This window comes from Pavona decussata, unplaced genomic scaffold (assembly GCF_977016875.1).
Source record: "Pavona decussata unplaced genomic scaffold, jaPavDecu1.1 SCAFFOLD_92, whole genome shotgun sequence".
Lineage (NCBI taxonomy): Eukaryota > Metazoa > Cnidaria > Anthozoa > Scleractinia > Agariciidae > Pavona > Pavona decussata.
In genome coordinates, this window is record NW_028145509.1 from 2,942,838 (window position 1) to 2,965,151 (window position 22,314).

General features: G+C 39.5%; 2 protein-coding genes and 1 long non-coding RNA gene across 11 annotated transcripts in view; 1 reads left to right on the top strand and 2 right to left on the bottom strand.

Moving 5' to 3' along the window:
* LOC146473881 (eukaryotic translation initiation factor 4 gamma 3-like) overlaps nucleotides 1-4,050 on the bottom strand; it is a 41,627-nt gene extending 37,577 nt beyond the window's left edge. The window contains exons 1-3 of the mRNA XM_085117836.1: nucleotides 3,735-4,050; nucleotides 3,538-3,569; nucleotides 3,336-3,376 (exon numbers count right to left, since the gene is read on the bottom strand). Coding sequence (XP_084973962.1) covers nucleotides 3,336-3,376; nucleotides 3,538-3,569; nucleotides 3,735-3,799 — 138 coding nt within the window. The 5' untranslated portion in view covers nucleotides 3,800-4,050. The remainder of the gene's footprint in view (nucleotides 1-3,335; nucleotides 3,377-3,537; nucleotides 3,570-3,734) is intronic.
* The window catches only part of LOC146473879 (uncharacterized), a 170,469-nt gene that overhangs the window by 95,729 nt on the left and 52,426 nt on the right, over nucleotides 1-22,314 (top strand). The window lies entirely within an intron of this gene.
* Nucleotides 15,062-22,314, bottom strand: part of LOC146473882 (uncharacterized) — a 195,543-nt gene continuing 188,290 nt past the window's right edge. For all 9 annotated transcript variants that reach the window (XM_085117833.1, XM_085117827.1, XM_085117829.1 and 6 more), the window contains 5 exons: nucleotides 19,023-21,442; nucleotides 18,681-18,735; nucleotides 18,019-18,261; nucleotides 17,750-17,827; nucleotides 15,062-16,805 (listed from right to left, as the gene is read on the bottom strand). In XM_085117833.1, the coding sequence (XP_084973959.1) occupies nucleotides 16,612-16,805; nucleotides 17,750-17,827; nucleotides 18,019-18,261; nucleotides 18,681-18,735; nucleotides 19,023-21,442 (2,990 nt within the window). In that variant the 3' untranslated portion in view covers nucleotides 15,062-16,611. The remainder of the gene's footprint in view (nucleotides 16,806-17,749; nucleotides 17,828-18,018; nucleotides 18,262-18,680; nucleotides 18,736-19,022; nucleotides 21,443-22,314) is intronic.

Sequence of the window (22,314 nt, forward strand, 5' to 3'; positions counted from 1 at the left end):
CATAGCTTTTCTAGTTTCCATTTTGACACGAAAATCTAACATCAACTTTTTTGCTCTCCTTTTTTGTTTTCAAATCTCCAACAAACCTAGCGCTAACTTGAAATTCCCATCTTCGTTAAAAAAACAAAAACAAAGCAAATATGGCTTCTACTACTGGGTCATGTAATTACTAATAATTACATGACCAAAAAACTTACACAAAATGACCCCACTGGTAAAGGTCACAAAGACAAACAAGAAGGCTTTCACTTCAGATTGAGGCAGATGAAACAAAAAAGTTTCTGAACATTTTAAGGGACACTGACAAAACTCAGCACATTCTATCAATAAAATCAACTTTCAAATTTAAAGCAAATCTCTTCATTTCTTTTTGTTGCTACAATCTTTACAGGGGATTTTTCACTGAAGGAATACACTGTAGATCGAGGTCTGGTATGCAATGGACAACCTTGCCAGTATTAATTGTTGTCTTTCTGTTGACATGTGGTAAGTTTCTTGGACATTTCAAAATGCAGACCTTCTGTTCACAGTTGTGTACTGTAGCGTCAAAACAACTATCTACCCAGAGTGTCAAAGGTACCATGCAAAAAGAATGCTGACACTATACTAGTACCAACAAACTGTGTCAAGCTGGGATTCACAACTAGGTGAGTCGTTTCTCTCAGGTGAGAAATCACACTTCTAAAGTGAGTTCTTTCTCACAGTCACTTGCCCGGCTGCCAAGTTCTCTCAAATTTATTTTATTTTCCAACAACACATTCAGCAGAAAGTTCCATAATGCGCATATGGTGGGATATTTGTGTGCTAGTTCTTTTATTCAGACTTTTAGGTGAGAAAAATTAAAAATTGATGGCAAAATTAACTATCCAAGTCATGACACTTCCTACTTATTAAACTGTCTCCTTTCCAACACCCAGGCCTTTATCAATGCATTTGAAAAGGCAAGGGGCTAAGACTACTGAAATTATGAGTTTTAGCCTTGCTATCAAGAGTCGCACAAAATGACCATTTTTTTTTTTTAAAGTTAACTCAGTAAAATAGCCTTTTATAAAAATGCTGTTTTTAAAACAACTCCAACCAGTTCGCAAACATAACTTGACTGTGTAAACTATCAAATATGCTTGGACTATACCACTCTTTTGCTCACCGGGATTCAATACCTTTTCCTACAAAAATTTGCCTCTGACCTTGATAACAAAAATGCAAAGGGATGATTTTTTGAAGCAAGTCGAAATTTTAGCCAAGATCTAACTTTTTTCTAACATGTCTGCACAAACTAATCATCAGTTATCATTTACATGGAAAACCCTTTTTTAAAAACAAAACACAGTAAAAACTGTTTGAGCTACCTCATTTACACCTCATTTAATTTTTGAAACGCATTAACTTTGCAATTCAGGAGAGGTGACATTTTACGACATCACAAATTTTTTTGCTTTACAATTTTTAAGGATTTAACAAAACGTTCACCCTTGAATGGCCAATAAATAGGCAGCCCTCTGCAAAAAAAAAATGCTAAAACACTAAAATCTTATGTGATGAGAATTTCCAGAAGGTATCAACAACTCTCTGTTTAATTCCCACTATGAACTACACACTCTTTACAGTGGAAACTCGATTTTACGATGCGGCAAGGGGACAGCAAAATCATATCGTTAAATCAGGATATCGTTGTAAACGAAATAATTCTTGCCAGGACACAGAATGTTGATCGTTAAATCAGGAATATTGTTAGATCGACGATCGTAAAATCGGGGTTCAACTGCATTGTACAATACTAATAAGTTGAATTTGTTTGAACCTCAAGATGTTTCACCATCCATGACCAGTTTCTTCATTCTCGTGACTTTTGATCAAGTAATCAGATATGGGTCACCACTGGCGATTCGAATCAAGGGTTAAAGGAATTGCTTTTGGTTCAACTTCACATAAACAAGAGAAAAGTTATCAAAATTCTGCCATACTCTGCTCAGTTCTATTCAAGTGCAAAACTAGCACTCTGTGCTCACAATGAGAGAATCTTGAATATGTTCAGAAAAGGATTTTCAATTATCTACAACAAACTTGAAGCTTTGTATCCATAAAGTTTCACATCACAGGAAATATTGATTTTCATCCTTCGTTTTACAAGACTGGTGAATTAAAAAGCACTTTCTACTCCGTTCACCGATTAAAAAAAGACATGGGATAAAATGATCTGATTAACAATCAGTCACTGAGAATGCATCAATATTTAGTATGTGTAATAACTTATTTTCTCTTCACCTTGGTGAAAGTTTGTGTAAGCAATATCCAACTTAAAACAAATTGAATACCAGATACCCTAGTTATTAAGTTACATATCAAAGTGATATACAACTTAAAAAAAGAGGACAATGTAGAAGATACGTAAAACATTAAGCAATCCATGCCAATTTACCTTTTGTTCAATGAGCTTATATGCAAAATTTGTCTTCGTCTTTGTTTGAGTGAATACGCCAGCCATGGCAATGCGTATGAAATTAAAACTAAAACATTTCCTTTATTTAGAAATCATGGGGGGAATTCAAGAGTATACATAACTCTTTCACTTTCTTCAAAGTACTTCCTTTTCCCCGAAATGAAATTTCCATCGCTTTAATCTCTTCTACCACCAGTTTTTCGCCCCACCCCCGTCTGCTGTAAACCAGTCGATCGACGAAATTTAAACACCACGTGAAAAGAATTGATATATCCTTCTTTGCTCGAAACAAAGCGGTATAATAACGGAAAAAGGGGCAATTGTGTTTGCAAAACAGGTTTGTTTTTAGCGGGGAAATCGGTGTTCTTCGAAACAAGCGCCTTTCACAATCCCCAAGAAGAATGGACGATCATTTAAAAATTTAAAATCACCGACACCAAGAAGTCTTGTAAAAGCGTTGAAATAACCAAGATGAAACGAGCGATCACAGGGCTAGAAATAGATATCACCACAGGTCGAAACCCCTAACGAGTGCATTTTATTCTCACTTCGTCTAAATAATGAACAAAAATACGCGATGATCGTACCAAAGGTACGACTTTGGCGGAAGTAGTGAATAAGGATTATTTCCTAAAACAATCAATCGAGGGAGTCCTTTGATCGTTTGTCTCAATGACTGTGGATCTTCCTGCCGATCGGCCGAACTACAAAGCAAAATGTGCACTCCTTGGAAACGAAACAAACATCTGTAAATAGAAATTCATTCATAACGACACGGGAAGAACTTATTATGCAACAAAAAAGTCACAGAATTCCACGAGACACGAAGCATCACCACCAGCATCAGTCGAGGTAAATATGGCGTACATATAATAAAATAAAAAAATCTACTCACCTGGTAAGCCTGAGCTGATCTTGCATTAAAATCCTCTGGCCCTAAACGCGGCGAGACAAAGAAAAAAGAAAATCAACTGCGTTCTGATATTCACGGAAATCCGTGTTCTTTCATACAAACGTCAGCAGTTTTGCCCTACCACATATTTCCTTGATTTATCAGCTATTTTTTAAATCACAAGTAACAGAGAATGTACACTTACTTTGCTGTGAAGTTGGTGGTCCACGAGGATTTCTAGGATCAACGAGTTGAGGAATACAACCACAAAACCGAACCATAAAAGATGACACGACACAACAAAGGCTGAACTATACAAAGTACAGAGATCAAAGCTGTGTGACTTTCCGTGAATATTTACAAGTCTCACATCGATCTTAAATGATATTATAGCAAGGATACTGTTGTGGTGGTCTTCCTTGAAGAACCATTGCAGGAGGGGAAGCGGTAGCTTTCCCCTTCTGCATAGCGGCGTAAGCGTTCTTACGCTAGCGACAAATGAAGCTTCTCACGAAGGTCTTCCGTTGCTTTGGACTATGACTTTGAAAACACTTCAAAAACACAAAACAAAAGGCAACAACGTATTTTTGGATAATGTCCGGTGTCTTCCTTATCTTCTAGTTCCTTGATGATGTTTTAAGCTTACAGATTAGAAAGGATGAAAACTATTTCAATCCAACATGGCTGCTCTTCGGCGAGAAGCCGCAGAGAAATCCGGTATGGTGACGTCATGTTAACTAGAACGTGACACGTGATTTGCACATGGAGAAATTTTCAAAATTTCCCGCGAAAATCTGTCCTTATTGCGAAACAGCCTACAGGTACAAGTCAAGGTTTTGATGCCTTTCTACATATTTAAAAAGGCAATGAATACAGAAAAGCTTTCAAACGCAAAGTTTTGGTTGTAGAATACACTATTGTCAGGATCCCATTGTGCATTTCATGTACATGTTGATTTTTGTCTGTAGGCACAGTCTCGTGAAACACCCGTGCAGTCGCGATCGACTCGACCGATGAGGTCTTGCGCTCTTGTAATCTTCTGAAAGGCAACTGGGATTTTTTTTTTTTCTTAGGCCAAGTTCATACGTCGCATTTCAGTCGAAAATAAAGGTCGGGACACACGAGGGGACTAGTCGCAGGGACTTGTCCCTTCGTGTGTACCGAAGTTAATACAAGAAATTAAATTTGTCAGTACAGGCGACGTATGAATTGCTATGAAACCGTGCATGGGATTAAATTCGTCCAGGCGTTTTATCCGTCGGGCAAACGGATTAAACGTCTGAAAAGCGTGTCAGTTCAGACGCCGTAGTTCAGACGCATCAAATTGAATGCATAAATTTGAAAATACGTTAACGTTATATCTATCCGTCGTTTTCTTGAATCTGGAATCGTCGAAGTTTGGCCACACCAAGTTCCACCATCCCATGTTATTCAAGTCGATTGAATTTAATTGGTCGTCTAAATCACCCGGGCCCCCCGGGCTAAATCGAATCTCTATATCATCGACGTCTTACAGACGAAGTCAATTCGAATTGAATTCGTCCGAATTCTATTCGACGTATGAACTAGGCCTTAAGAAAATGGAAACCGCCAAAGCTTCTTTATTAATGGAGAATTAATGGGGTAAATGGAATTAATTAAATAATTAATTAAACATACTAGTAATGGGCTGTACATCACAATAGCATTCTGACCTTGGTATCACGTAATACTTCTACACAATGAAGATAAGTTTTCCAATTAAAAAAAAGGTTGATGTTAACCACCAGTGGGCTGAGTTTTCCGTTCGTCTTCTCTAAATAACTGAAAGTAACTGCAAGGCTGATCTGACTAAACCTAACGACGACGGTGGCGAAAAATAAAACAAAAAATGGCTAGAACAACTGGAATTTATTAATAACAAATTAGCCCGATATTTCGGTTCAGTGTAACACGAACCTTCCTTGAGGGCTGAACGGAAAAAAGTGAAAAACATAAAAGTATCCTTACAAATAAAGGTTTAAAATTTAAACTGCGTGACAATGATTGGCCGTTTGGAACAAAAGTTTACGGCAAGTGTGAGCCCTGGTAGTGTCATTGAGGTGCTTCATCACGTGACTTATACCAAAAGGATCACGGTAATGTCAGTTAGCTTTGTTGTTCAAATGAGCTTCACAAGTTCAAGTTGGATTAGGTGGATGTCGTTGATTGAGTGGCCGGGTTAGTTGAAATCTAGCGAGACAGGGATAGGGTTGTCAAGTTAACGGTGGCCGCTGGATAGATCTGAGGTAATTTCCAGAACCGTTCATTGAGTTGGCGCTTTGCCTCCCAAATGTATTGACAGTGGTACTAAATTGACAAGTAGATGAGGTTTTTTGTGGCAAAAAAATAGAACCGGCACCACTCATCCGTTTGTCCGACTATGGTCTTGCAGATGTTAAGGATGGTGCCTACATTTGCTACTGCGCTGTTGTACGTTCTGCGCATCTCGGGATGGTCTGAGAAAGTCAGGGGACCGTTTCTCGAAAGTCCCGGTAACTTGCCGGGCCCGACAAGTGTCATTGGAGATAATTGTTCCTTAACAGAAGTCAATTTTTGTTAGCTTTGAATACTAAATTTTGAAAATCTTACAATTCTATGAAAACATTGGTCAAGTACCATGTCTGTAATCAATGTGTTGTCGGCGAAAAAACATTTAAAAATATACTTATCGGGCCCGGTAGGTTTCTTAACGGCGGTGCCCGTTAAAACACTGTACTGATATTTTTGCGCGGATTAAAACTACGCGGGACAAGCAGATCTTAGCGAGGGTTATGGGAATCAGAAAAGAAAATTAGGGGTAAGCACGTATTTTTCAAAGATAACTAAGTTTCATTTTGGGAAAAAGATGCCAAATGTTGCTTTGAATTTTACAGCTTTCCAGAATTGTCGGTGATTGATTGTCTCGAAAACATGCGCGGTGACCCCCAATTTTCGTTTTGGATTCCAGTAGCTCTTGCTAAGATTTGCTATTCCCGCATAGCAAGAGAGGAAAATGCGTATACTCATAAACAGCGCAAAAATACTTCTGTATTAGAAAAATTGTCCTCGTCCCCAGGGTCCTCGCGAAATACAAAATGGAGGGTGGCGAAGACCATGGTACCTGACGCTGCAAAAATACTCAACGGTAATTAGACAAGGTGGATTGGATAAGGTTTAATTGGATAAATTTACTTAAATGCATTAAATTTATCAGTGTGGAATTTCTATCGAAGACCTAAAAATGAATTCGCTTTAAGATTAAAAAAAAAAACTTGAAAACCTGAGAGTAATAATAATAATCAGGAAGATTTCTTTACATGGTTGTCGCGCTGTTAGAATGCAATTACTCCAGCATAACTACAACAAAATTCTCGAATCTGATTGGCTATCATCAGCCATGATTTGAACATTAAAAGGACAGTGTATGTGCAGTGCACCTGCCTACACGTGCTAAATAAATGGACAGCCACGCCATTGCGGCATGCGCTGTAATAGGACAGTTGCACTTGACCGGGGTCCCTTTTCCCACGCATTTTATAAATAAAACGGTTGTTTCTATATTCTCGGAAACGTCTCACTCGAACTTTATTTGTCAGAGTCATTTTTCTCGGAAATTGTAATGGTTAAGATTAATCGCCAACAGGAGTTCGAATTCGTGTCGTCCGTGAATTCGGTCTGTAATCTGATACCCGTGCCGGAAACAAATTGGACACCGTTACCGGTGATCGTCCGCTGATTTTGTTACTCACTCGTATGATTTACAGACCGAACTGGACTCCGACTTAGTTCTATTACCATTGTTAATCACTGAAAGAGGCTACAAGAGTATTGTTTATAACAATGTTATCTTTGATTTTGCTTGCTGCAAATCAGAGGATAAGCTCTTACAAAGTACTGCACCACTGCAGTAGCGAAAAGTTTAAATAGAAGAAAGATCCTCGCAGTTAGTACGCAACTTAAGCAGTTGCGAAAGGAAAGCCTTTTCAGTAGCGAAAAAGTGTTTTTTTAGAAATCTGGTGCAGGGCAATGGAACAGCAAGTTTAACCATGAAGTCTCTCTGAGAATATTTGGTTTGATCACTGAAGGGTTGATGAATTGAGCGCTTAGATACGCTTCTGAAACACTTTGAACAGGATGACTTGTTTGGGTGTTTGCGCATTCATAAGCGGCTTCTCCACTACCAAAAGACTACAGCATAAACCCAACCTAATTTCTTTCAACGATGTCGAACAATGTGCGGACGCATTTGCATTTTGTCAAGAGATTGCGTATACATACCCAACTTGAGCCGTTAGGATCCGGATGCATACTCTTACTCTGTTTAGCAGCGGTTAATGACACCATACCTCACAATTCGCCCTCGCAGTCCCTTTTCACGTGGGTACTTGTCGTAGCTATACACGGGAGTGCCACTTGGCAGTAGACATCAAGACCTTAGACATTCATCATTTCGTTGGATAAAGAGCAAGAACCACTTCGTTCCCAGGCCGGTCTCATCTCAGACCCGTACCCTGGGAACGAGGTTGAAGCAAGAAAAGGAAAGGATCATGGTGCCGAGCTCAAAAGCACGGCCCAAAAGAAACCTGGGAAGGAAGACGACATTTCGCGGCGCCGTTTCCCCGCGAGAGCCAGAACGCCTGAGAAATCATTGCAAAAATTTAACTGTTCTGCTAGCCTTGTTCCCGATCCGATCCCGTACGTGCATTCGGCTTTTAGTTCGACCGTAGGCTCTATAACTCGTTCATTAGGTTTTCCCCACCCCACCTATTGTCCATTCTTTCTGCCGCTTGTGCTTTCATGCGGCTCGCGGCATTTTTTTGTTTGTAAAAATAGGCCATTTCCGAGTTGCTGTGAACCTCATTATGAAAGCGAGCATAACTGCAAGGCTTTTCATATGAAAATAAGTTTTTCTTTTGCATATGAATGAAAACTTTGCACTTAGACTCGCTTTCATAATGAGGTTCACAGCAACTCGAAAATAGCCCTTATATTGAGAATGATGTATTAATCAGTAAATGACATAGGCATACTCAGAAAAAAATCCGAGTGCTCTTATCAGGAGTCGAACCTGAGACCTTCCGATTACAAGGTCGGATACTCTACCACTGAGCTACAGGGGGTTCGTGGGAGCTAAGGCCATTAAACTAGGTTCATGGGACAAATGTCTCGATACTGCTAGGATTGGAATGTCAACGTGTGGCATATGCGCAATGGAAATAATGTGATGGAATATGTTAAGCGTGGTGAATAAATGAGAATGATGTATTAATCAGTAAATGGCACAGGCATATATAATCAGAAAAAAAATCTGTGTGCTCCTATCAGGAGTCGAACCTAAGCCCTCATATTGTTAACAGTTTGCTGTGCAAGGCACAGTCGTTTCAGATGATAACCACAATGTAATCAACTCAATTTAAAAGCTGTAGAAAAAAAATACTCTTTTTACCTTCAATGCTAGAGGGGAGTCACTTCTTCTTTTTCTTTCTCCTTGAAATATGTAGACTTTTCAAAGCATGCGACTGGCTGAGTGCCTGTCAGCGCTTTGTCGGTTATGGCCCCAAGTCTTAAAAAACGGGTTTAATAGACCCTATGCAAAAATGGCCGACATACATTTTAATATTCTTTTCTTTGCATTCAAATCACAGGCGGCCCAAGCTCAGGATATGAGCGATGATTACTTGCGTAATAGCGGTCACGGCGCAAACAACAGTTTGTATGGGAATATTTACAATCGGGTTTAGGAGGTACAAATATTGGAAAGTTCTTCATAAAAATGACATACCTTGGATCTAAGGTGAATTGCCCATTGCCTGTTTGCTATTTTGTGCTGATTTGAGGCCATTTTAGCGAGTTATCACTTCCTGGGTTTCCTACTCTCTGGCTTGATGCTCTGTTGTCTGGGACTAGGGAGGAGTCCCTTGTAGCATTTGCACATGGGGAATGATCACTAGGATTTGTCCCATGATCAGTTCACATGAAGGGACAAGAATAATTTTGAGGGCAAAAGTTCTGTAGACTTGCCCCTCCAATTGAAACCAATTTGAATCCGTGGGACAAGTCGCAGGCCAGATCAAAATTTGATCCCTGGATCTAGAATTTTTAACAAAAATGGGCAGTGTTCTTACAATGCGACAAGCTGAAGTTTCAGGGATATTGCCTGCCCTTCCGATGCATGCCGACCGTTTAAATGTTGATAATAACTAAAGGCCAACAAGGATAAAAAATGACTTATTTGTTTATTACTTATTTAAGTTTCATTTTAGTTGCTGCTGTTGCTTTGTAAACTTTGTTAATAATGTCTAATTGGTAAACACCAAGATTTATTTGCATTTAGTTTAATATAATCATACCTACCCGCCTCGACTAGCTTTAGCTATTTGCGGGTAGGTATATACCTAACTTGCAACTCTCTGTTTTTAATAAAGTGTTGTTGTTGTTGTTTTTTAAGCCACCGTAAGCCGCTAAGTCATATCGAAGCAAACGACGCAGTGAGAGCGCTCTCGATTAGAAATTTCAGTTGTTGAATAGTTTTCTGTTGTTTAAGTTTTGTTACCCTGTTCATTAACCTGTTAACTATGACATTTGACAAGTCCTTCTCTTCAATGGAGGACGCATTTTTATGAATGATAAAAAAGAGACAATCCTCATTGGAAGAATTTTTTGATTGAGCGTCTTAGCAATTTTAGAAGTAGTTTTCTTTTGTTAAAATTTTGTTAACCTTTTCAGTTTTCCAGTGCCGTAGCTATGTACATATCTGTACAGTGTACTACTGACCGGCTTCATGTAGACGTTAAAGCACAAATGTTATTAAGAGTTATCGTTCAAATCCGGAAATGCTTGGTAGTGCAACATCACACCGTTAAGAAACAATTATTAACTATACCTCGATATAACGCACATTTTGGTTGTTTTTCCGCAAATTCGTTATATCAGGCAGGGAAATGAGACCCCATGCCACTCCCGTCAGGGAAATGCGCCCCCATGCCCCTCAGTCCAGTCAGGGAAATGAGACCCCATGCCACTCCCGTCAGGGAAATGCGCCCCCATGCCCCTCAGTCCAGTCAGGGAAATGAGACCCCATGCCACTCCAGTCAGGGAAATGCTCCCCCATGCCATTCCAGTCAGGAAAATGCGCTCGATGTCTCGATGTCTCGCGCCTCGCTCTTGGCTAAATAAAAATAAAAGCCTCTTATGTGGGCTAATATAACGCCAAGAAGCGGAAAACCCCCATTACCCTATTCAGTGAGAAGCTCCCTCCTCCCCCTCCGACCCTAACACTGGAAAGCGTAAGTAACTGCGTATGTTAGCGAGTAGTAAAGCGATCTTCAATGGAACCCCGGTTGAACTAATCTCTTTGTGTTATGCTGGCTAATGCAAGCCCAGAAGCGCGGACACCACCTTAAGCGTATTATCAGAAAGCCACCCACCCTCACACTGGAAAGCGTAAGGCCCAAAACCAAGCATGTGCCTGCGTATGTTGCCTTGTGATCACGTAGTGAAGCTATCTACAGTGGAACCTCGATTTAAAGAACCTCTGTATGACGAAGTCCTCTTTATAACGAAAGATGTTCTCCAGTCTGGCCTTTTAAAATGTATGGAATAACTTTGCTAATCCCTTGGCACTCCATTAAATCGAGGTTCCACTCTATCCATAATTACCAGTGTTTCGTGGAAATGTGCACTTCAATATTACATGTAAACCAAAAATTTATAAAACATCCTAGTATGTACTTCACTAGATGAAACAATTTTTAAACTTAATATAATTTTTGATTAGATGACGCAGCGAAAATTTGCACAGGAGAGTCAAAAACTGAGGGACATAATCTTTGGAAGAATCTCTCATGATTAGTCATTAAACTGGAATCAGAGTTCACGTTAATGCCTCGTTTATCTAAATAAATTCCTCTTTAACGACCGTGACTAAACGGGAAGCCATCTTGTTCGTCTTCGGTTGCTCGGAGGTGAATAGTAGCGGAGCTCCACGCGCCGGAGGCGCGGGTGCGGAGCCCCATAGCTAAGAAAATTTGGGAAACCCATGAATGCGAAAAAGTTTGGTTTGGTTATGACGTCACTTTTGTCCGTCCGTACACCGTACGTCCGTCCGTACGCAATCCCACAATGCTAATGCGCCCGTGTTTGTCTGGCGGGAAGTTGCATGGCGAGATAGTTTGGCAAGATACGTTTACAACAGAAATGCTAAAGAACAAAAAACACAAAGACAATTTATACGTATTTGTTGGATATGTTGACAAACGTGGAAAGAAGAGAAAGAGAGAGAAAAAGAAAACAAAAAGCGGAGACGATTAAGCAAAGTCCAACGTGGAAGAGAGCGACGGATAGCAAGTTAGAGCAGGCCGACCGGAAAAGAAAAGTAAGCTTAAGTTTAAAGAAGCCTTACATTTGCCTATATCACCCGTTCGTGATCAGTTATGGTAACTTTTAGAACTCTAAAATAGCTTTACATAGACACTTTGATCGCTTTCGATACCAGCAATATTCGAGGAGAAGTTAATTTTGAAAAATTTGTTTCGTGGCCGTGTGTTTTTTCGTTCGCAGCGCACGGCCCTTAAGCTTATAAATGTGTTTGTAAACAAACACAAGTTTCAAAGCTCTGAAATAATTCTACCAAACACCAAAGAGTACGTTTCGGTATTCTACTTTTCTTAACGTTTACTTAGAGACTAGAATTATTACTAATCAGGAGCAGAATTGACACATGCAGTTTTTAATATGCAATAATTTTTCCCCGGGAGCTTACTTGCTCTCGCAAAAAATACCATGTTTACGTGATTACGACGGCCGTTTCAACAGATCATTTGTAAACCAAAAAGGTTTCTTCCTGGAAAAAAATCGATAATTTTCCTTTATGTTACGTGCTTCAAGCTTTACACAGATATTTTAATCGTTTATTAAATTCTCGATACCATCGATATTCGTGTAGAAATTAATTTTTGAACATTTTGTTTCGTGGCCGTGTTTTTTTTCATTCGCACCTTACGGCATTCACGTGTTTGTAAACACACATAAGTTTAAAAGCTCTGAAATAATTCTACCAAACACCAAAGACTATTTTCCCGTACTCTCCATTTGTTAACGTTTATTTAGAGACTAGAATTATTACTATAGGATTTTGGATTTCTAAACACTTTTTAGCCTCCCACGCAGACGTTCTTAGGGGCAGGAACGCGTGACGAACCCCTAAGAACGTCTGCGTAGGAGGCTAAACACTTTTCCCCGGGAGCTAACTTGCTCTCGCAGAAAATGTCATGTTTACGTGATTCCGACGGCCGTTTACAGATCATTTGTAAACGAAAATGCTTTCTTCCAGGCAACAATCGATAATTTCATTTTTGTTACGTGTTTAAAGCCTTACGCAAGTGTTTCCATCGATATTCGTTTAGAAATTAATTTTTGTACAATATTGTTTCCAGGCCGTGTTTTTTTCATTCGCACCACACGGCTCTCATGCGTTTGTAAACAGACAAGTTTAAAAGCTCTGAAATAATTCTACCATACACCAAAGACTATTTTCCCGTATTTTCGATTTGTTGACGAGACTAGAATTATTACTATAGGAGCAGTTTTGAATTTCCAAACATTTTCCCCCGGGCCGGTAACTTGCTCTTACACAAAAAATATTATCATGACGTGTAATTCGACAGCCGTTTACAAATCATTTGTAAACAAAAATTCTTTCTTCAAGCCAACAATCGATAACTTTTCTTTATGTTACGTGTTTCAAGCTTCACACAGATACATTAAACGTTTTAATACCACCAATATTCGCAGAGAAATTATTTTTTTAACATTTGGTTTTGAAGCCGTGTACATGCAATGCCTTTGCGCCGCTCTGCTTCCATGCGCTTGCACTGTATAAACACGCACAAGTTTTAAACGCTCTAATATTTCGGGCCACAACTAAGCGTTGAAGTCTAAATTTTTGTAAAGGCAAAAAGTTTTTTAGTAGGAGCAATATTGACTGAGTTATGATTTTTCAGACATTTTTATCCGAGCGCCAAATATATCAGGGAACCCTGTTAAGCAACGACGACGGCAGCAACATGGATGAAAATGAACAACAAAAACAATCGCTCCGCACGTGAATTTTAAATTTTGGTACATTTCTTTGCCGTCCTCCGAAAAACAACAAAGTGATATGTCCTAATTTAAGGTTTTGCGGAGAATATGAGCAAACGACGGTGAGTTTTTCTTTCTCTCTTAACTTGAACGCAAGGCAACTGACTAGCCGTTTACTAGTCTAATGCGTTTCCGAGCAACAATCAAAAATTTTTTCCTTATTTCACGTGTTTCGAACTTTACAAATGTACTTCAATCGTTTCGATAGGAGAAATATTCGTGGAGAAACTAATTTTTTAACTTTTTATTTCGGGGCAGTTTCGTTCGCACCGCACGGCTCTCATTCAGTTGTAAACATACTTAAAGACCTGTGCCAAGCAACCAAGGGTGATTTCCCCGTGTTCTCCTTTTCTTGACGTTTATTTAGATTTCAGTGGGAGATACATTGACTGAGTTGTAAATTTTACACAGTCATGTAATGAAGATAGAGTATCAGTTTAATTCAGGAGTAAACTAACAACGGTAAAACTTAATGTCAGGCTATCCAATTCCTACCACTTGAAAATCCGCGAAAATAGATCGATAAAAATAGCAAACGGTGGATCTAAAGAAGGAACTTAATTTCTTCCACAAAATTTGACCTACTCCTTTCTCCCACCAAAAGGACACTGTTATGCTCAGTTATCATTCGTTGTTACTTGTAAGAAGAAGAAGCGAGTTGAAAGCACTTGCATGGTCGCCATGACTGATTTCAGTTTCTCAACTGAAAAAATTTCAATCCTATCCAAGTTTTTAGTTTTGACACAAATAATCCGGCTTTTGCTGATTCCTGTAAGAAACACGAAAACTAACCTTTAGGAATTCCCTTTCTAGCTGCAGCACTTGATTTCCATGTATTAATGGTACAAACAACCCGGCTTAAACAGTCGAACTCCAAAGAACTTAAAGGAGACGCTGTTTTTGGACACAAAATTAAGATACCAACGGAATGTGGAACTGGCGTGTTCAGCCAATGAGAAGCGAGTATTTTCGCCGCTCGACCAATCAGGAGTAAGTAAGTTTGTCCTCAGGGAAAAAAAAATCAACTAAAATTGCCCTCCATTGTAACAAATCAGCATTCAAAAAAAAAAAAATTTCCCTCTGCATTGCACATGCTGACGTCCGATCTCACCGCTCAGAAATGTAAACCGCCATGAGACTTGGTGATATGTGCGGTATAAGAATTCATTCATTCATTCATTCATTCATTCATTCATTCATTCATTCAATTCATTCATTCATTCATTCATTCATTCATTCATTCATTCATTCATTCATTCATTCATTCATTCATTCATTCATTCATTCATTCATTCATTCATTCATTCATTCATTCATTCATTCATTCATTCATTCATTCATTCATTCATTGTTATTATCTGGGAAGTTTGCTGCATATGCACTAAAAGATAACTGCAGAAAGGATGAGGAACTGGTAAGGTTATTACGTTCATACACTAAGCAGATTGTTATAAATGGTATGAAAAAAATTGGAGCTCCGCTTTTAGGCTTGGCTAAATATATATATATATTATTTGGCTAATCACCTCCGAGCTAGCCAATCAGCGCGCGCGAAAGGCACTATTCGCTTGCGTGGTATATACTAATGGTTGTTATAGTCTAAATTTAAAAGATTCTGTCGAAATATAGTATTTATAGTCTAAATATATGCTGGCCACCTTTATCTACAATCACATTTACTTCTAGAGACCTCAGCTAAATGAAACAATGATTTAGTTTCATTTAAAACTTAGAACGTTTGTTCAGACGACGCAGCAAAATGCTACTGTACTTAATTAACACAGGAAAGTTAAAAAAAATCCTTTGCAATTTAATTGCAGTTTTGCTTCTCTCAATAAATACTATACATTGGTATAGTCTAAATATAATTTCTAAATCTGGTCACTGTAGTCTAAATTATTTACTTCTAAAGGCCCCAGATTTTTTTTTGTTCTCTGGTTATATATCGTGTAATAGACTTAAGGTAAATTAACTTTATTTAGGGAAGGGTCACGTTCACCATCCAAAGGGGACTTATTTTAAAATCTACAATAGCCACTTTACACAACTAAAATTCAAATTACGAGATATCATTCGAGATATAAAAATATCCATTCCTACAGTAAATAGCTTCTTTACAGCAAAAGGCTAAGAACAAAAAAAACATGATATATACTTAAAAAACCTACATATTGCTTTTTTTGGTTTTCCCTCTAAAAATTCCTAAAGAGTTGAACCTACGTTTGACTATTATAGTTTAATGTTAGTGTCTTTGCTGACGACATTATTTGTATTTTACCTCATTATCATTGCCATTTATCAAACAATAAGGTCCGCACAATTTCACGCTATTAACTAAAAGTGCATATCACATTTGGCAATCATTGTAAACATTAGAGTGTTATGTTGACTAGTATGAGAGACACTGGCTTTAAAAAACTGTGAATTGGTCATGGCAAGAGTCGCCATCCAGCCATACAGTCTTTGCTTAGGCGGCCTATAAATAACGCCCACAATTAAGTTTCTTTCTTTATGCCTATTGAATTCCACAAACAATGATTCTGCACATTCATCATCAGGGAAAGAAAAATCTGAACGGCATTTGAATTCGAGGCTATCAGCTAAAAAGAGACCGACACCTCTGCTTGGTGAATTTATACGATGTTTTGGAATAAACTTGTAACCAGGAATATACATAAAAAATTAACATTAACACCTGAACGCTACTTTCCTAAAAGCTAACATGCCAAGCTAATGAAAAAAAAAAACAACGATTCATATATATAGATATATAAAAAAACAGGCATTTCTTACCGACACATTCCGGACTGAAAAACATATTTGCTTTCAAAATCAAAAAAAATGCTTATTCGAAAAAATTGATCATACTGGCATTGCATGCACGCCATCTCCTAGGGCACTAACGATAGACCCAATTCAGGAATAGGAATACATACAATGATTGCTAGAAATCCCTTATGAAGGGTTTTTTGGAATTGCTGGAATACAAAATGGCTTTTAAATTATCAGGCGTCAGCGAACATTTGCAGAAATGTCTTCCCAAACTTACACAAAAAGAGAAATCAAACAGCTTTTTCACTTACTCTTATTCCGGAATACGGTCAATCGAACGCGACCTTATATAAATCTTATGATCTCTTCAAAGGTGGTCCGCCACCACAGGCAGCCCACACTCGTTTAGCACATCGTAAAGGTCATCCACATTAATGTAGCACCGCTGACTTATGAAATTCAATGCAGCGTCACATGGGTTCAAAGTCCGTTTGTCAAGGTAACGGATCTCTTTCGGGGTGAGACCCAGTTTCTCAGCAACCACTTTCCACTCATCTCCGCCTGCAACATGAAGACATACATTTATTGATAAGCAACTCCCGGGCCGGGCCCAGGAATTCTAAATTGACATCGACCATAACTGAGAGGATTTGTAGATGTTGCTACACAAAAAAAAGGAAAGAAAGAAAGCACAGGGAAAAACAAACGCAAACTTAACAGAAAATACCACGTCACTTCACTTTGACAAGCAACCGAGAAATCAGAGAATTCACTCTGTAACGTAATTTTAGGTACTCAAAGTAACTATCCACGACCTGTTCCTGTCTCTCCTCATAGCTAAGTCAGTAGTGCATCGGTGACCAAAATCCGAGTAAGTGGATTCGAATCCTACGAAGTCCGAAACGTTTTTCTTTACCTCGTGTGGAAATTCTTTTCTATCGTGCAAGACACTGGTATCTTCGCATATATATCTCGCAGGTGACTACAAAACATGTTTGTTTGTACAATAATAATTGCCATGACCTCTTGTTAATACTGTTTTCTCTTTCCAAATCCTTCCACTGTATGGCTCCTGGCATGGTATCTATCATGTTTAAAATACAGTCAGCAAGCGTTTACCGCGAGAGCAATGTTCACAAAGGGAAACGAACGAAGTGCCGCGAAAAGTATTCTTTATCGTAAGTCAACGTTGGCAAATGTCTGAGCCCACAGTTATTTGGCACGCGGTATGTACAAGTGACTGAAACGTCCAAGACGGCGGCGTTCAAAAGGTCTCGTGTTTAACAAGGTAAAGCATTAGAAGAGAACAGTTTCTTATACGATCAAACATAACTCCTCTGGTCCCTATGTCTGTGTCATTACATTAGTTATAACCGTTGACCTTTCAAGAACGAAGTAAACTTTCTTTCCATGTGTCGTAATAGTTATGTTTGTAACAAGACATTTGACTTTATCTTCCAATTAATAAATCTACATCTTATACAAAACTAAGGAGAAATACTTACCGCTTAAGTCAACTGTAAGGTCTCTCATTTGGCGAACAGGAATATTCCCAATGTCAAGATCCCCCCGTAGCAACGGACCTACCAAGAAGATGTGGTCAGAAAGAAGCCAAATATAAAGTCATAACATTCTCAGAGAACAGAAATCGCCAATGGATGAATGCACGGCAGCCCGAACGCAAAACAGACAAAGAGAGCTATAAGTTTCTACATACGTGAGCGTTATGCAGCAGGCTCAGTGTGAATAGATATGCAGCTAATGATCAGCTTACCAGCCGTCCCTGCTGGTGTTATTTCCCTCAGGTGCTTCACCATATCAAGCCTGTTCAAATGCTTTGCTTTCCTTGCCAGGTAACGAATCAATCTCTTGGTCTTGGGATCCGGTTGCTCCAGAGAAGCTTGATCCACCAGCAGACTATGTTTCAGTTGAAGTACAATCTCTTTGGGATCACAGGACTTCCACGACAGTGACTCCACAACCTTGCGGGGAAGAGCGACCGACCTGTCTTCACTTCCTGTAAAGAGGTTTCTTATGGTATTTAATGTGGGTGAGGCTATGTTCAGATTGTAAAGCAAATGGGTGCATGAATGAATATGGGCCATGTGATACAATTCACTTCGGGGCAAAACCAGCAATGATGTCTCACGGCAGGATACCAGGATACATGATATAGTTTTCGTAACACTATTTTAAGTGAATTTGAAAAAAGAGAGCTGGCCACATAAATACCCCAAACTTTCAACAACGACGTCAAAGTCCAAACAGGTTAAAAATAAAAGAGAAAAACAATATAAAGCACGATCTATGATGCTCATTCTGATCATTTAATTCCCTTTGAATGTTTCGTTATCATTTTTAACTTAAAAAAGCATTACACAAGCAAGGTCGAAGTGGCAAGGCCAAGTGCCTCTAAAGGTCAAACGACAACCTTACCTTCACAACAGGGCAAAAGTCTTTCATCGCATTTGGCAACTGCTTGTTCTGAAGCCTGTGAAAAACAATACCAAAAAGAATCAGCAACTTACATCTCGCCAATCTCGCATTTCCCTAGTACAAATCTCTAGTTTCGTTTCCATGATCAGCAATCATGGAACAAGAAACCATTTTACTTTCCCCTGTCTTTCCAAATAACCGCATTTTAATGAAATATGATGTATCGAATCCTTTTTGGTGACGACGAATTTAGGAAAAAAGGATGTGCAGCTATTGCCATACATATACAACATTATTCTAACGCATGCATGAACAAAAACATTTCCGCCGTGATGAATTTACCTGCTCAGTTGGACATCCAAACCAAGCTGCAAACTGCTTGACGTAAACTTTGTTATTCACTGCGGCAGCTGACCTTGTGCACATGATGAACTGACTAGCACTGCGCAACTCAGATTCCGACAAGAGGTGCAGACATTCCTCATGTTCACAACCTGGTTTATGATGAGTGCAACAATATTTCAATGCGCCCCCATGGCAACAGACTGGGCAGATGACACCAACTTCGTATCTCATATTCTCCAACCAACAAAACTCTTTCCGCATGGACTCAAGCATTAAACGCAGTTGTCTATGTACACTAGAGGCACATGCCACTTCAAATTCATCATGGTGTGTATCGGCAGAAATGTTCAGCTTGGACCGGAAATCTTCTGCCAATTGGAGACTCCGATTTCCTCTGTGAACAACAACTTCAATGGATGAGGGATGGCACAGAAGGATAACAGAGCAGTCCTGATCTCCAGAGGTGTAGAACCTGGCAAAATTATGGTAGAAGTGGTGGCCAAGCGAGCTCCAAACTTCATCTTTGCCCCACTGATAGAACTGTAGCATGAGTCGGGGAAAAAAGCCTGGAGGGACTTGTCCAGATTCAAACTTGAGGAAAAGAGAGGGAATTTTTGCAGAGGCAACCAAGTCGGGAATGTCCTGCGGTGGATGCGACATCAACATGGATGGCACCAGGTACTGCTTGACAGAAGAGTCTTCTGACGAAGGCCAAGGACACAGCAAGCTGAATTTCTGCATAATTGCAATGAGACTCTCGGAGCTTTCTTGCTGGTCTAACAAAGGAGCCCAAACATGTTCTAATAGTGTTTGATCCAGGATACCTGTTTCCTCAAGCTTACACCACAGCTCTCTATATTTTCTTTCTTTGTAAATGTAAGGCTGAACGGTTATCACCTTACTGAACACATTGATTAACCACTGAGGGTCCAAAACAACGAACTTGTCCAACTCTGGAGTATCATCAAAATGAATTATGACTCTCTGGTCATGTAAAAAGTTCAACAGTGTCACAAACTCTTGACCGTCAACAATTTGACACACTTGCGATGCAATTTGTTTTGCACTTTCAAGAGAAATCCATTTGTGACCATCCTTCTTTGTCACCTGAAGAACCCTCTCGTATTTCAACCATTTGACTGGAATGACCTCTTTCATCTGCGGCAACTCCTGAGCAACAGCAAGTATGTCCTGACGCAACCGGACAACTTCTGGACACTCGGATTCACTACCAGACAAAGTGTTGTCCACCACAAAGACATGTTCCACCAAGTGAGCACTGTATGGCTTTTTTTGTAGGTTATCAAATATTTCATTCGCTAGACGGCAAGGATCCAGCCCACCATGTGGCTTATCAGCATGGCTGCAGACCAGGAACACAGGAGGAAGTTTTTCTGGCAACATCTCATATTTGGGGTCTGAATAAATTTCATGGTCATCGCTTGGACAAGCTAAGGAAGAAACAGACGTCATCCAAAAGTCTAGATACTCAAGGTTGGTTTTCAGGCAAAACTGATCTTTAAATGTCTTGAACATTCCTTGCTTTTCAGGAGGGTTGGCTTGTTCACATGGATCTCGGCTGAGGTCGTGAACCAAAACATAAATGGCCCTTAGTGTAAGAAAGAGTGGGTGGGTGACATAGTAAACCAACTGTCCTCCAAAATCCCACAAAACGGAATAAATATCTTCGTCTTCAACTTTTGCACCCTCATGAAGCAACTTTTCAACCAGGGTTGCTATATCATGGGGCACTTCCGCTTCATCACTAAGACTGGATGCGTTATCTCCAGGTACACTAGAGGTCTCGGAATCACGGAAATTTGTACTTGATGTCTTTGAAAACGAAGAAGCAACTTCCTGTGTTGGAGTAGACGGATTTACGCTTGCAGCAGGGAGATCTTCAGGCTTGACATGCTCCACAGATGTTTCCTTTTCTTTCTGACTTTCTTTTGAAGCACAGTCGGAAGTAAAAAGTGACGAGTATTGCATGAGTGAGGTAGGTAATTCTTCATCTAATGCATCTCCACTGGCCAATGGGTAACTTTCAGAAAAAATGGGCTCCAGACCTTCTTCGTTGGAAGTTTGCTTCTCCTCCATCAGACTACTCGCAATCAGTTTTGCTGCATGGTGTTCGTAGAATGTTGCTTCATCAAAATTTGTCTCTTCGTCTTTTTCCCCTGTCTTCCAAATCTCCGTTGTAACTTGAAAATGTGAGGGATCCTTATCAATTCCTACAGTACTTTCTTCGTGTGGGTTGAAACGTTCTCCCCGCAGTGACTTTTTTAAGCTTGTCTTTCCTGCCCGGTCCTGTCCAATCAACATTACTGGCAATCTCCTGAGACAAGTTTTTCCCTCTCTGAGAGCATTGTTGTAGGCTTCAATGGCCAAACTTCCTCTTGCAAGAATTTCTGGAGGAACTGTAACAGACAAATACTGAAACCAGTTAATAAACGTTGAATAAATAGAGGCGACCGTACTTCAGTCACTTTTCTTTAAACGTTCAGAGAAGACCCTTCAAACCCCTTCTTGGGACATGGGTTGAACAGAAGGGTTAAAATGGTCAAACGACAGATGGGTGCCAAACCAGGTAGGAATTTTACCACAAATTATGTATACAGAAAACCATTATATATGTTAGAAGCCATTTGTTCCTTAACCAAAGCAAACGATTAGTGCCATACACGCATTTAGGGAAAAATAAATTAATGCTCAGAGAGATTGGTGTACTGCCCGCCAAATGCAAGGTCAGACATTTTCATGTCATCGAGTGGTATCCAAACTATGAGATTTGTCTCATGGGGCTGTGATCACACTGTTGAGGTGGAAGGGCAATTTGTCCATCATGATTGAGTTAAAATCCTCAAGCGACCGGATGGAGTAACCTCCCTAAGACTGCACTTCAAAACGAGATAAGCAAGGCAAATTTTCACCCAAGAAAACCAGCTGTGGTCTACAGACAGATTTAACTGTGATTTAGGCTTCGAATCCGGTCAAAACCTCTGATATTCGTAAAATCCGATTAAGCGGAAAAGCGAGCTTTAATTTTGGTTGCGATCACACAATACGCCTGCCAATCAACTGAAACGCCTTTCGACAAAGACTCCTCCCACATGCAACAAACATTCTGCTGAAATACCTGATTTCAGTTATTTATTTTATATATTTTTTCTATTTCTGCAAATGACGATATGGGAACGCTGGGAGGGATTAAAGGAGCTGAGGGGTATAGGGTGGGAGGGCAGCGATTTTGTAATCGTAGGACTCTAGCATACAATGCACGAGTAATATT